The 15,334-nt window shown below is 32.5% G+C and overlaps 2 protein-coding genes across 3 annotated transcripts; one reads left to right on the top strand and one right to left on the bottom strand.

Moving 5' to 3' along the window:
* The first annotated feature begins 1,197 nt into the window (after positions 1–1,197).
* CSTF64 (cleavage stimulating factor 64) lies at positions 1,198–8,195 on the top strand. The gene is made up of 10 exons (XM_028081377.2): positions 1,198–1,421; positions 1,638–1,716; positions 2,106–2,280; positions 2,640–2,673; positions 2,790–3,028; positions 3,110–3,187; positions 4,214–4,249; positions 4,952–5,437; positions 6,458–6,763; positions 7,632–8,195. The coding sequence occupies exons 1-10, from the start codon at positions 1,385–1,387 to the stop codon at positions 7,773–7,775; spliced, it is 1,614 nt and encodes a 537-aa protein (XP_027937178.1). The 5' UTR covers positions 1,198–1,384; the 3' UTR covers positions 7,776–8,195.
* Positions 8,196–8,725: 530 nt separating this feature from the next.
* LOC114190171 (uncharacterized) lies at positions 8,726–10,790 on the bottom strand. 2 transcript variants are annotated; one of them, XM_085675913.1, is made up of 2 exons: positions 10,166–10,790; positions 8,726–9,206 (listed from the first exon to the last, which is right to left on the bottom strand). In XM_085675913.1, exon 1 carries the CDS (start codon positions 10,538–10,540, stop codon positions 10,181–10,183), a length of 360 nt encoding a protein of 119 aa, XP_085532039.1. In that variant the 5' UTR covers positions 10,541–10,790; the 3' UTR covers positions 8,726–9,206; positions 10,166–10,180. The 2 variants fall into 2 exon arrangements, with proteins under 2 accessions (XP_085532039.1, XP_027934765.2); XM_028078964.2 differs by having other exon boundaries at positions 8,726–9,190.
* Between the last annotated feature and the right edge of the window lie 4,544 nt (positions 10,791–15,334).

Raw genomic sequence — 15,334 nt, 5'->3', positions numbered from 1 at the left:
TCTCGCGATCGTTTTCATAAAATAATAATAAATAAATTTTAAAAAAATAAAAGTAATATTTATTTAAACCTATATCTGCATTATAATTTATATTTATTTGTTTGAAATAATTATATCCAAAATTTAAATTCAGATATAACTTAAATTTTTAAAATAAATAGTTATTTTTTATCTTTTGTATAATTTTTAATTGAACAAAAAGATCCGTTCATCTGTGATAAGGTTAGACCAAGTCAACAAAATAAATCAATAATTATATATTTATATATATATATATATATATATATATATAATTATTTATTTCAGTACCGTATCTATATGTAACTCTAAAGTTGTTGTGAAACTGGAATTGAAATATAGTTAGAATAATTACTTTAAGAAAAAAACAATTCTAAGAGATTGATATAGTTAGAAAAAAATATGTACATAAAATTATTATGACTGATAATTGTTAAGTAAAAAACTAAGTAAACTAAATACCACACAATCAAATATATATATATATATATATATATATATATATATATAAAAGGATTTAGAACTTCGATACTGAAATACGTCTGTATTAACCTAATAGCACATAATTCATCAATCATTTTGGTTTTTCTTATGAAAAGAAACTCTCACACTTATCCTTTTCCTTTTACACTTTCATATTTTGACCCTATTATTAGCGAAAAATAAGAGCGAAATAAACCAACTCATCAGTTAAGTAAAAAATATTAAATTTTAGTTTCTTTAACAAAATTTTTAATTTAGTTTTTTTAAAATACTTATCAAATTTGCGATTTACTCTTTTTAGAGAAGTTAGTTTTTACTATGTGTTAAAGTATCACAAAAATAACAACATGAAAGTATGATCCCAGATATTTTTATTTTAAATTTAATATAACTTAAAGTAAAAAATATTATAATTGAAAAAATAATTGAAATATTTCATTTACAAATAAAAGTCACAATTTTAATTTTATAATTTATTTATACGGGCATTTTTTTTTTTTATAAATCAAGAAGTTGGGAGGGTTGATGATTATAATCTAAATGAAATTTAATTAAAAATTGTATGGATATTTTGTTGAGGCAGAATAAAAAAAAAAAACCTGTTCCCGGTCTCACTAGAGATCGTATTAAAATTTAGAACCAAGTGCGAATAGTAGTATTAGTCATAAGGAGCGATGTGCCAGAATTTTTATTTATCGTTTATATATCTATAAAACAAAAATAAAAACCCTTTCACTAACACAACAATAGTGTCGTTGCCAAAAGAAGAAGAAGAAGATCGAATCGGAACTCAAGATTTTCTTTGTCTCTCCACAACAAATTATGGTTCTGAGGAGGAAGAAGATGGAGCAGCGCTTCACCTTCTTCTTCTGCTGTTGATTTCATGGCCACCTCCCAGTCCCAGCATCGCTGCGTTTTCGGTATCCCCTCCCTCTCCTTCTTCGGGTTGTTATGGTTATCGAGTCTTTGGACGTTGAAGATATGAGAAATCGAATTAGTTTTATCTTTAAATTTTCTATCTTTGTGGCTTCTTGTTATTGCAACCTTTAATGTTGTCGATTTCAATCAGATTGGAATTTGTGAAATTCATGCACTTTGGTTGTTGGGTTGTGACAATTGTTGTGATTTTGTTGTAGTTGGGAATATACCGTATGATGCCACAGAGGAACAGCTTGTCGAAATCTGCCAGGAGGTTGGTCCAGTAGTCTCATTCAGGTAACTTTGAAAAAAGTTAAACGCATGTCGCCGTTGATGAGTATTTTTTTAGGTTTATTTTATTTGTTACAGCAATTCGTATTTTCTCCCACCCTGGGCATAGGGGATTAGTTTCTCTACAAACACTTACAGTAGAGAAAAAATGTGAGAAAAATGAAATAAGTTTATCCCACAAGTTGAGGTGTATAAGCTTCTCTTCTTAGAAGATCTTATGAAGAAATTTATGCAATCAAATCAATAGTTATGGCTAAAAGTTGCTTTCCAAGTCTCTTTCAAGGGACAAGTTTCATTATGAGATTTTTTGTGTAAATTTTTGGAATTTCCTTTTGCTTCTTGACCAATGCTTTATTTGGTTGAAGACTTGAAGCATTCCCATCTTTTATCTGCAGATTAGTTATTGACAGGGAAACTGGGAAACCAAAAGGTTATGGATTCTGTGAGTATAAGGATGAAGAGACAGCTTTAAGCGCTAGACGAAATCTTCAGGGTTATGAAATTAATGGTCGGCAATTACGTGTTGATTTTGCCGAAAATGACAAAGGGACTGACAGAAATAGAGAACAGGTTAATTATCAAACTTTATTGAAATAGTGACTAGTTATTCTTCCGAATCTTTGCCATGTTTACTTTAAAAAAAGCACCGAGTCACCATTGATACTGGTATTCACCCAGACATTCATGAGTAATTGGACATACGTTGTCTCATTTATATTTATATTTATATTTTTCAAAATGCAAAGTTTAAGCAATGTGAAACCAAAGGGAAAATACCTATTAACTTATACAAATATTTTGTTTTTCTCACATTGTTCAATTTCTTTTACTAGTTTTATTTTTGACCAATTAAATCATGTCACCCAAAATCATGTACTGGATGTTGGTTTATTACAGATTAAATTGCTTATTTTTCTTTTTTGCCACAGGGTCGTGGCGGGCCTGGAATGTCAACAAATGTTGGTTAGTTGTTTTCCTATAGCTATTATTTTATGCTGTAATAAATAATCTTGCACATATAATCACTGCATTGCCTTTTTCGTCCTGTGTTTTTCATTTTCTCCTTCTCTGTATTAAAGACCCTCAGAAACAAGTTGGTGGCCCAGCTGGGGAAGCTGTTCAGCATCAGCCTATTGGTCTTCATATTGCCATAACAGCTGCAACTGTTATGACAGCGGCTCTAGGCGGTGCTCAGTTTGGTATTCAGTCAAATCAAAATAGTTTGCAGAGTCAGTCAGCATTGGCACATGATCCTTTAACTCTGCATCTGGCCAAAATGTCCAGGAGTCAGCTTACAGAGATGATATCTGAACTCAAGGTAACTATTGGTTATAGGTAACCTCACTTTCCTAGACAACCTTCTCTTTGGTTGAAGATTTCGTTCTTGTTATGATGGCAGGGAATGGCTACACAAAACAAGGATCTGGCTCGCCAGCTGTTGCTTTCAAGGCCACAGTTGCCCAAGGCTCTTTTCCAGGTGTGTACTTTTCTCCTATATCAATTCCCCTGGAAATTTGTTCTACCACAGCATTCTTTTATAACAAACTTGTCACCTTTTAGTTTCTACATGTGCTCGTATGATATAGATATTCATTATGGCAGCTATACTAGAAAGTTCACTGATTTGACCACATGTGACTGTTAGAAATGAACAAATGAGATGATGCAAATTAAGATAGTTGAGTGGTAAAATGACTTTTTGGATGACCTCTTCTCATTTTTTCAACTTAAATACAGCTGAGCTGAGTGTTTTTTTTTTTTCTTTTTGTATTATACTTGATTCATAGCAGTTTTGTCTGCTTCATGGAACTGGAATCAGGGTATGTCTGGTAGGGAGATAAATAACTTACTTTTTCTGTCTTTTGCTACAACTTTTTGGAGGAGGGGAGGTATAGTTTTTGTTTTGCACTAATTGGGAGTCCAATCCATTTGGAGACTAGAGTAGGAACATTTGACAGGACATAGTTTGTCTAAGACATATGCTATTTTTACATGATTTGCTAATTTCGTGGCCTTTTTCTTGTCATTTTACACTTTGTAAGTGGGAAAAGTCAGCCTACTATTTACCTCCAAAATCATGATTCATAATAGAGTCAGTCATGGCTGTGTAGGTCATGGTTACATGGTATGGTAATAATACTTGGCTCCTGCTATCAACATTTTCATTATGTTTTCTTTTGAAGTATTGCTTAACCCTTATCCTTGACTTGTTATTTCTCCTTCCATAGAATTGCAGTCTAAAAGAAAATATATCAATGTTCATTGTGTGGGCTGTAATTTAGAAACTTTCAATTTTGCGTGCTACTTCTCTTTATTTTGACAATTACCGTCTAGCTGATCTCTTTTTCCTTCGGTTACACTTTGTGATGTGTTCTATACAATCCACAATATTTTCAACTCTCCAAAAATGTTACCTTTGGGGATTTTTGTGGATCTATTTATTTGTATATATCAATGATTTGGATAATTTCTTTGACCATTATGTTCATAATTTTATATGCAGGCTCAAATCATGCTAGGAATGGTGTCTTCTCAAGTGGTTTGTTTCGCTATCTTTCTGCTTGATGTTCATTTGTTTTATATTTGATGCCAAATCTCTGTCATTTGAGACTTATAATTTGATTTAGGTTGCTATAAATCCCACCTTCCGAGGCTGTGAACTGAACCTTTTAATTTGTAAATTACAGCTAGTGTGTTCTGGAACAATTGGAAGCAAATAACAGCTAATATTTTTTCATTACGTGTTTTATATATCTCCTTGTGGAGAACAATATGTTTGGGCAGGCTGAGAAAGAGAAAGGGAATAGACTTTATTAAGCAATTGATTATCTTTCTTGTCTTGGTAGTAGGAGTTATCTGGAATTGATTTCATGGAAGCTGTATACAAAAATTGTATTGGAGGAATTTGGGTAACAAATATTCCGAAACTGGAGGTCTCAAGATTAATAATTTACCATTAATAAATAAAGCTCAAATAACTAAAACAACTTAAGGAAAAGACGTGGAAGCTCAGTTGCTGACAAGCTTTAAAATACTTAATTATTAAATTAATAAGATGACTCTAGGACTTATATAACATCAACTGAAGCAACACCAAATAGCTCTAAACCTATTACGATCATTTAGGGTTTATCTTATATCAAATTAACGTTAAACTTATATTAGACTACTGAGACTTTTGTTCCTTAAGCTTACTCCTTCTAGATCATTAATTTTTTTTTTGTCATGATAATTATTGCAGTTACAAATGCCAAACCTTAGGCTGGTTTCAGATCAACCCTCACAGTCTATAACGAATGAAGGTCAGCTGGGTCAACCACCATTGGTGCAAACTCTGCCCGGCCTTCCTCCTCATGGACAGAGCAAATTGCAGTCTGGTTTGACACCTTATGCTCAAGAAGGCCAAGTCAGCACCATACTTCATAATCCTCTGGCTCCTAATCAATTAACTGCTCATCCAAAGCCTCCTGTGCAGCCCCGAATTCCCATTCAACAACATCCAAACAACCTTGTACTGCCTGGAACTTTGTCAGGGCAGCCTAATTTACTGCTTCCTTCTGTGCGCCCAGGTTTGGGAAGTTTGTCCGTCAGGCCTCCAATTCAACCCACAACTTCAACTGCTCTAAACCAGCAAATGCATGTCTCTTTGCTACAAAATTCTACACATGTTGGAAACTCAACTGTTGGACATAATATTCAAATGGTTCGTCCAGATGCCAACTTTCAGGTGCCAAGTTTTGCTTGTTTTGTAGTTCTTTTACGTTGAGATATGGGTCTTTAAAAAAATTTCCATGCATTAAAAGTGAATATTAGGATATGCTGCTTTAGCGCCACCTTTCTTTTCATGGGATGATTATTCTTGCCTTCTGCACTTTTTTATTGCTTATTATTATTTTAGTAGTCATTTGTAGTAGAGAAAGAAAGTAGATGTCTGTAGCACAGGATATCAGAAGTATAAAAACTAGACAATAGGAGAAACCCACATTAACCAAGCAAAGCTTTCCGTTCCTGCAATTCTGTCATAGAAGAAACGTTTTATTAACACCATAAGGATGCCTGATATATCAGTATACCCCATCAAAGTGCAGATAGAATATTTGTCCTTTTTGGCCTATATGGGACATATTTCTGCAGCAATACTTGGCCATGTGTAAAATTATGAGTTTGTCCGCTCCCATCTCATTCTAACCATGATAGACTGATTTTCCCAACAAGTTGGCTTGTTTTTCCACCCTGAACTCTCAACTTATAAGCTTAACAAATGACGCTGATTAATGTATTACCAGTCAAGCCAAACACTTGATTTTGGAGGGAGCTATATCCTTCCTAAGTTGCTAGAGCAGGGTTGCAAGCTGAATGATTTCAGATTTTAAAATGAAAATATTAAAGAATCTAACTTCAGTACCCCTTTTGTATTTTATGTTATAAATAGGTGGGGTACTTCATCCCTTTAGTTTTTTTCCCTTCTTATTTTCTTTAGTTTTTTAGGACTTTCAATCCTCTTGCATTTGTATATTAATGAAGAAAAAATCATCAACTTACTATTGAAACATCATTGACATTTTGTAATGTGTTCGCATTTTTTATCGTACATAGAAATGTCCAGTCATTGGTTGAGCATAATTCCCTTTATGCTCTCAAATTGAGATGCTATGTAGCTGGTAATGTGTAGAAGTTTATTTTCTCTTCACTTCTATGTTTTATATGCTCATATTTTTAAATAATGTATTTACCTTTATTGAAACAGCCTGGTCCCTCCATATCGTCATCTACTTCTCAGTTGTTGAGTAAAGGTGATAAATCTTCTAATATAACGTATTCAAACATGCCTTTGGGAATGGAGAAAACAAACATGGTTCGTGATTCTTCAGAATCTTTTTCTCGCCCATCAAAGCTCATGAAATTGGATGAGGGAAGGAGTACACCTCTTTCTACTGGGATGTCAGACGTGCCTGTCAACGATGGACCATCTCATAATCTTGGAAGAAGCTCGTTGCCTGTACATGCTACTCCAAAAGCAGAAGGGCAATACTCCGAGCTACAATCTTCTCAGGTATGTGTGACTTGGTGATTGATTCATTGATGAGATGTGAAGGTGAATTATTTTCTTATGAATTGATCGAATAATTCATTATTATTTTTTGAGTTTGGATGCAAAAGTTGTTGTAAATTCTGTATTTTGAGTAGTCTTTCAGTTGGTTGCTAAAAAAGTTAGTCTAACCTTAAAAAGGGTGCCTAGAATATACTTCAGAATTGTTTAATGTTGCCTGTTTTCTAAATAAAGTTTGAAATTTGCATAGATTATCTGCGAATGGTTAGGTACACTTAATTGGGGTGCATCTAGTGGGAACTGACCTTTCAAATTTGCCAATTATTTGACATACACAATCATTATTGCTGTAAAGTTTCCTTATCTTTTAGTTTGAACTTTGAATATCATCACTAAGGGAAAAAATTATGCTCAATTCATGCACACGGCCAAGGAACCATTGTGTTTCTCTGATTTTTGGCGTCTGAACCATCTTTAGATCATAGCCTGCTAACCACTAATTGGCACGGAACTAGAGATTGGTATAACGGATCATGTGTACTTTAAGGATCATGATGACATGACTCTGGCATGGTTACAAGCTTGTAGTCTGTAATGATCTGAATTCCATATTAGGAGAGGTTTTTGTGCATGGTTAGTGCAAAACGCATCTTATTATTCAAACGATCGCATGTTTAGTCCCTACCTTTTTGGGTAGCAAACCTTTGCCTGAAAATACTGCTTTTAAATGTTTCATATTTACATTACTTTTACTGTTTCGAATATTTTGTTTTAATTCTTTTTACCACAATGGACCATTGTCTTGTTTGATTACCGTAACCGGTCGTTCTGGATATATAATCATTATTTTTGTTTTCTTTACTCATCCCAGCTTCCTCCTGATGTGGAGTCTGTTTTGCTGCAACAAGTATTGAATCTGACACCAGAGCAATTGAGTTCCTTACCACCAGAGCAGCAACAACAGGTCATTCAGCTCCAGCAGGCTCTTCGGCGAGATCAGATGCAGCCCTCATAACAAAGAGGGACTCATGAACAGTTCAGATAGCAACAACTTATTGTATACTAGCATTTGCTGTAGATTAGATTCAGAATATTAAAATTCTTTCTACTACTATTGCTTCTTTTGTAATTTGTTTTCTAGTTCATTGTCCAAATAGTTGATGTAGCATTGAGGAGATCCAGATGGGCCCGTATTTAATCCCTTAGAAGAGATATATTGTACAATAATAATTTTGGCGATATTTTTTTTGCTGTTGGCATATGTCTAGTGTGGGCTGAATAACTTTGCCTTGTCGTTGGAGCTATTGTAAGCATGTGCCGCATGCGTATATGCTTGAATATGTTGTCTGCACTATGTATTATCGCTGATCCACCTCAATTTAGACAATAAGATGTCTAAGCTCAATATCCAGCATATTAATTCTCATTTCAATAATTTTCCTTGTTTCGTTTTCTTTATCTTTTGTTCTCTTAAACCGTCTTCCTAATCTAATCCATATACTAAAGGAAATTAAGTTTACCATTTACACCATACAATACTCAGTACAGAGCAATTGGCAGGTCTTTAATCATGTATCAGTCGTTTCGTTCTACATAATGTGGCATTGTGACTGTAAACGGTTGGGTTGTCATTGACAACGGTGAACAATATTGCACTTGAAAGAAATGCTTCCTACTTTTCGGAGGGGATAAAAAAGAAATCAACTTGAAGGCATGGATTTTTATCAAATGGGTTTTTCCCGTGGCACTGAATTATGCTCGATTTTACTTCTATAAGATTAGTGTGTGTCTAACATTTGTTCTTTATACTAATACACGATAATGAACTAATTAGTTTATTTGAAGATCCTTGATTGCCTTATCAGTTGTCTTTCCTTTTCCTGTTCAAAACTTTTTTTTCCTTTAGCACATGCAATTTGCAATAAACCGATGTAAATCATTTTGTATATATGTCCTCGAACAAGCTGAGGTAGAAATTATGCCATTCGTAAATTTCAAAATGTATAATATAAGCTAATTGACTCGTCGGCAAAAGAAAACTAGTAATCCCTGTGGCCCTAGTACTATTTTGTTAATAAAACTGAGGAATCCAAACCACACCACATGAGTAAAGTCCACACCAGTAAGAGGTGGAATCGCTTTGCGATTAGGAATGAGGAGTGGCTTAGTGGGAGCACAGGCTATTATACATGGAAATTTCCCCAATGGGAGTTTTGGGTACCAAGATAAAAGAGAAAACCAAACATTGACCTAGAAACCAAGTGGCCAACTTTGCAATTGCAGGTATGCTCAACTTAAGGGTATTCAAGAATAGATCTGAATTAAGAGATATCTGCGGTAGCCTGCAAATTGTACAACTTCTGTATAATGTGAGCATCAATCCACCACTTGAGAATTGCCATTTCTTTTAGTGGTACACTTTGTACTTTTCTGCAACAATTAGAATCTGAAATTAGATGGACATAATGAAAATACATTCAACTACCCAAAATACATGATTTTAAAGGGCAAAGGGATAATGAAAATTTTGAGACACATTCAAATCCAGGCAGTAGTCAATACAAACAGTCATTAGCTTCAATTAGGAGAGACAGTGAGTAGATATGATAATATTTTTAAACCACCTGATTCAAAACAGAAAAAACTACCCAACATTTGAATCCTCAAATAACTAGAAATAAGTTTACACTTGCCTACTTAATTCTAAGTACTAGAAACATCCATTCAATAAGCTACTGCAATGGGTGTTTCATTGAAATTCCAGTAAATGTGTGCAACAGAGAAATGATCAACGCAGTGAAATAATCCACATTATGATGATTGAATAATTTTGGAAATACTCTCGTGTTGGTAGAACAACATCAAACAAAAGCCTAATATGTTCAATCTTGTCCTTTGAACTGTAAAAATCAAACCCTCACATTATGATTATTGAATAATTATGACTCGATTTTGGAAATACACTCCCGTTAGAAGAACATCATCAATTGAAATGCCAATATCCCATCACATTCATTAACTATTAGTCCACGGGTGAATAAAGGAAATCCATTCCCTTTTCAACTATCTCTCTACAGCCACAAGCAACATACACACAAGAGTATGAGTTCGACATGGATCCTTTAGATTCTTAAAAAGGAACACAGTTAAAAATGACCTTAAATTTAACTCATACATTAATTTTTATTATAGTCATAAACCCCAACAAACAATTATATATAGAATAGAAACTGCATTCGAATTAAATTCACAACAAGGTACACCAGCAGCAGCAGCAATGAAGTCATGGAATTACAACAATAATAATAAAAAAATAATAATCACACATACAATACAAGAATTGCCGTGTGGTTAATTTACAAAAGAACCTCAAAGAATTGAAAAGAACCAATCATGGAACCATACACAAACCCCATAAAACTAAAAAAGACCGAACAAGACGGAGAACCCCAACAAGATGAGCCACACAATGTGCACCAAAAGGAGAGCCTGTCCAGGAATCGGTGCCGATCCCCCATTCCCCTCTACACAGGGACCTATTCTCTCAACCTCCACGCCGGCGCACGCTGCCTCATCGCAACCGCACCAGTACGTTACGCCGTCCTCGCCGCAAACCGGTTTGGCGACGAAGCACTTAACGGGGCACGTCGGCGTCGGCGTCGTTAGCATGCACAATTTCAGCGGTTGTGTCGCCATCGAAACGGGTAGAATCATGCAAAGTGCAACGACGATGATCGCGGCGGCGAGGAACCGGTGGCGAGAGGGTGGGAATGTCCACATGGTTATTGTTGGAGATGGCGAGCCGCGAGAGCTCGCCGTGCTAGATTTGAGGACTCTGTAAGAGGGGAAGTTTTGGGATTTGGAGGATTGGGAGAATGGGAGGTTTCGGAATTGAAATTGGATTGAACCCTAATATAGGAATTTGGGGTTTTGTTTTCCGTGTTAGCGAGGAAAAAGGGAAGGTATAACGGGAAACAAATAATCTTTGGCTTTGCGTCGTTGTCGGAGAACATGTATTGGTATTTACACCTAATTTAGGAAAAAATTTGGAAAATGAGATTGTTTTTGTAGGGAAGACTTCCGGAACGTGAAAATAGTATGCATGTTACTTTCTACACCCTATATATATTTTTTATATTATTTTTGTTTTTATTTTTAAACACATTAAATCATTTTTGGAAACATAATTTTCAGAAGATACTCACTCACTTTTTTTTCAGTAGACACTCTCACCTTCTCCTTTATTTAAAAGAAATAATTTTTCAAAAAGTTTGATAGTGTTCAAGGAGATAAATTGACAGGGTGGAGGAAGTAACACCCAACTAGTATATTGCTTTGGGAAAAAGTTCTTAAAAATAATATTTGTTATAAAATAAAGGTAATAAGAGAGAAGAAGGAGATGAAGAATAGAGAATGAGAAAGTAGGGAATAACTTCTATTTGTATGTGTGTCTTATTATTAATAGGACGAGTCCCTATTTATAGATCCAACATGATAATCCAGAAAAGATATAAATCAAATAGTTAATATAAAATATTACATCAAGAGTAATGAATTAATGAATTATATAAGTATCAATCGTATCAATTATATGAATAATTATATCTATCAAACCAATGGACGATCATTAATTCATAACACTCCCCCTTGGGTATCCATTGATAAAAGAATGTGTCTGGTTAAAACTTTACTAGAAAAACCCCGTTGCGATAAAAAGAGTACATCATTCTATATAATTTTGTTCTTTACATCTTCTAATTCTCCCCCTCATGTAAACTTACATCATTCTATATCAATCTTGTGAACCAATTGCTCAAAAGTTTTCCTTGGCAAAGACTTTGTAAATAAATCTGCTAGATTTTCACATGAGCGAATCTTTCGGATCTCTACATCACAATTTCTTTGAAGATCATGAGTGAAAAAGAATTTTGGAAGAATATGTTTTGTTATGTCTCCTCTAATATATTCTTCTTTCAATTGAGCAATGCATGCACTATTGTCTTTATATATGGTTGTTGGGTTTCATTTTTTCCAAGGATAAACCACAAGTTTGTCCACATGTTGAATTATAGACCTTAACCAGACGCATTCACGACTTACCTCATGTAATGCTAAGATTTTTGCATGATTTGACGATGTTGCTGTTATTGTTTGTTTCACAGATCGCCATGAAATCGTTGTGCCACCACATGTGAACAAATATCCTATTTGTGATCAACCATTATAAGGATCTGATAAATAACCTACATATGCATAACCCATTAGATCTAATTTTGAATCATTTGAGTAAAATAAGCCCATATTCATAGTGTCCCTAAGGTAACGAAGTATTTGTTTTACTCCATTCCAATGTCTTCTTGTAGGTGAAGAACTATATCTTGTTAACAAATTTATAGCAAATGCTATATCAGGTTGAGTATAATTAGCAAGATACATTAGTGCTCCTATAGCACTAAGATATGGTACTTTAGGACCAAATAATTCTTCATCTTTTTCTTGAGGTCTAGAAGGGTCTTTATCAACATCTAATGACCTCACCACCATTGGAGTGCATAATGAATGTGATTTGTCCATACAGAACTTTTTAAGCACTTTCATTATATAAGCTTTTTGATGTGCAAAAACACCTTTATTTAAATACTCAATTTGTAATCCTAAACAAAACTTTGTCCTTCCAAGATCCTTCATCTCAAATTCTTTCTGTAAATAATCAATTGCCTTTGTGAGCTCAGTAGGAGTTCAAACTATGTTTAGGTCATCTACATAAACAACAATTATGACAAATTCATTATCGGATCTTTTCATATAAATACAATGACAAATAGGATCATTTTTATACCATTCCTTTAACAAGTACTCACTAAGACGGTTATACCACATACGTCCTGATTGTTTCAATCCATAAAGGGACTTATTCAATTTAATTGAATAATCCTCTTTAGAATTTGTTTTGTTAGGCAAATTAAATCCTTCAGGGAGTTTCATATAAATATCATTCTCCAAAGAGTCATATAAATAGGCTGTAACAACATCCATGAGGTGTAAATTCAGACCTTCTTGTGCAACAAGGCTAATTAAATATCTAAATGTTGTTGCATCCAACACTGGAGAATATGTCTCCTCAAAATCAATACCAGGTCTTTGTGAAAAACCTTGAGCAACTAACCGTGCTTTATATCTAACAATTTAACCATTCTAATTTCGTTTTTGTACAAAAACCCATCTGTACCTAATAGGTTTTACACCCTTAGGTATGCGAACTACAGGTCCAAAGACCTTTCGTTTAGCAAGCGAATCTAATTCTGCTTGAATTGCATCTTTCCATTTTGGCCAATCATTTCTTTGTTGAAAATCGTCAATTATCATTGGTTCTTGATCCTCATTGTCAGTTATAACATCCTTTGCTACATTATATGCAAAAGCCTCGTCAATATTGACTTTATTTCGGTTCCATATTTTATGATTCATGACATAATTTATCGAGATCTCATCATTTTCAACAATTTTAAGTATCTGAGGTTCTTCTGGAACCGAATCATTAATTATGTCAAAAGAATCTTTTGGGACTTTTACCCCCTCAACTAGGCCATCTTGCCTTTTTCCCTTTTTCTCATTCAATGATTTTTATCTTTGGAACTGACAGGATTACCACGCTTTAGCCGTGTTTGAGATTCATTTGCTATATTAGATTGTCCAACAGGAATATCAATTCTGATTGGAGCATTAGCAACAAGTATATGCGACTTAGTTACCCTTTTGGTGTCAGTAAAAACATATGGTAATTGGTTAGCCAATTTTTGTAAATGAATTATCCGTTGAATTTAAAGTGAGAAAATAGATCTCAAGAAAAAGAATTTAAAACTTTAAGAGAAGAACTCAATATGATAAGTAAAATTTTCCAAAACAAAATTCAAGAACATAATTAGAGATTTGAAAAAGATCAAGAAGTTGATAAAAACTTTAAAAAAGAATTCAAAAAGTTTAAGAAAATAAAATTCAAGAAAAGAAAAATAAGTAAAGAAAGTGTAAAAATAAGTAATTCAGGAAGTTAATGAAAATGAAGAGTTTAAAAAAAATTAAGAAAAGTGAGAAAATAGAATTGAAGAAAAAGAATTTAGAAACTTTAAGAGAAGAACTCAATATGATGATTAAAATTTTACAAAACGAAATTCAAGAACATAATTAGAGTTAAAAAGAATCAAGAAGTTGATAACAACTTTAAAAAAGAATTCATAAAGTTTAAGAATATAAAATTCAAAAAAAGAAAAAATAAATAAAGAAAGTGTAAAATAAGTAATTCAAGAAGTTAATGAAAATGAAGAGTTTAAAAAAATTACGAAAAGTGAGAAAATAGATTTCAAGATAAAGAATTTAAAAACTTTAAGACAAGAACTCAATATGATGAGCAAAATTTTACAAAAACAATTTCAAGAACATAATTAGAGATTTGAAAAGAATCAAGAAGTTGATAACAACTTTAAAAAAGATTTCAAAAAGTTTAAGAAATTAAAATTCAAGAAAATAAAAGTAAAGAAAGTGTAAAAATAAGTAATTCAAGACGTTAATGAAAATGAAGAGTTTAAAAAAATTAGGAAAAGTGAGAAAATAGATTTCAAGAAAAAGAATTTAAAAACTTTAAGAGAAGAACTGATTATGAAGAGTAAAATTTTACAAAAACAAATTCAAGAACATAATTAGAGATTTGAAAAGGATCAAGAAGTTGATAAGAACTTTAAAAAAGAATTCAAAAATATTAAGAAAATAAAAGTAAAGAAAGTGTAAAAATAAGTAATTCAAGACGTTAATGAAAATGAAGAGTTTAAAAAAATTAGAAAAAGTGAGAAAATAGATTTCAAGAAAAAGAATTTAAAAACTTTAAGAGAAGAACTGATTATGAAGAGTAAAATTTTACAAAAACAAATTCAAGAACATAATTAGAGATTTGAAAAGGATCAAGAAGTTGATAAGAACTTTAAAAAAGAATTCAAAAAAATTAAGAAAATAAAATTCAAGAAAAGAAAAATAAGTAAAGAAAGTGTAAAAATAAGTAATTCAAGAAGTTAATCAAAATGAGAAGTTTTAAAAAAATAAAGAAAAATGAGAAAATAGAATTCAAGAAAAAGAACTTAAAAGCTTTAAGAGAAGAACTCAATATGATGAGTAAAATTTTACAAAAACAAATTCAAGAACATAATTAGAGATTTGAAAATGATCAAGAAGTTGATAACAACTTTAAAAAAGAATTCAAAAAGTTTAATATAATAAAATTCAAGGAAATAAAAATAAGTAAAGAAAGTTTAAAAATAAGTAATTCAAGAAGTTAATCAAAATGAAGAGTTTAAAAATTTAAGAAAAGTGAGAAAATAGAATTCTAGAAAAAGAATTTAGAAACTTTAAGAGAAGAACTCAATATGATATGTAAAAGTTTAAAAAAATAAAATTAAAAAATAAGTAAAGAAAGTGTAGAAATAAGTAATTCAATAAATTAATGAAAATGAAGAGTTTAAAAAAATTAAGAAAAGTGAGAAAATAAAATTTAAGAAAAAGAATTTAAAAACTTTAAAAGAAGAATTC

Source organism: Vigna unguiculata, chromosome 7 (assembly GCF_037176805.1).
Source record: "Vigna unguiculata cultivar grain cowpea cultivar isolate G323 ecotype 2 chromosome 7, ASM3717680v1, whole genome shotgun sequence".
In the NCBI taxonomy this organism is placed as follows: domain Eukaryota; kingdom Viridiplantae; phylum Streptophyta; class Magnoliopsida; order Fabales; family Fabaceae; genus Vigna; species Vigna unguiculata.
This window is presented reverse-complemented; position numbering and strand designations above follow the sequence as displayed.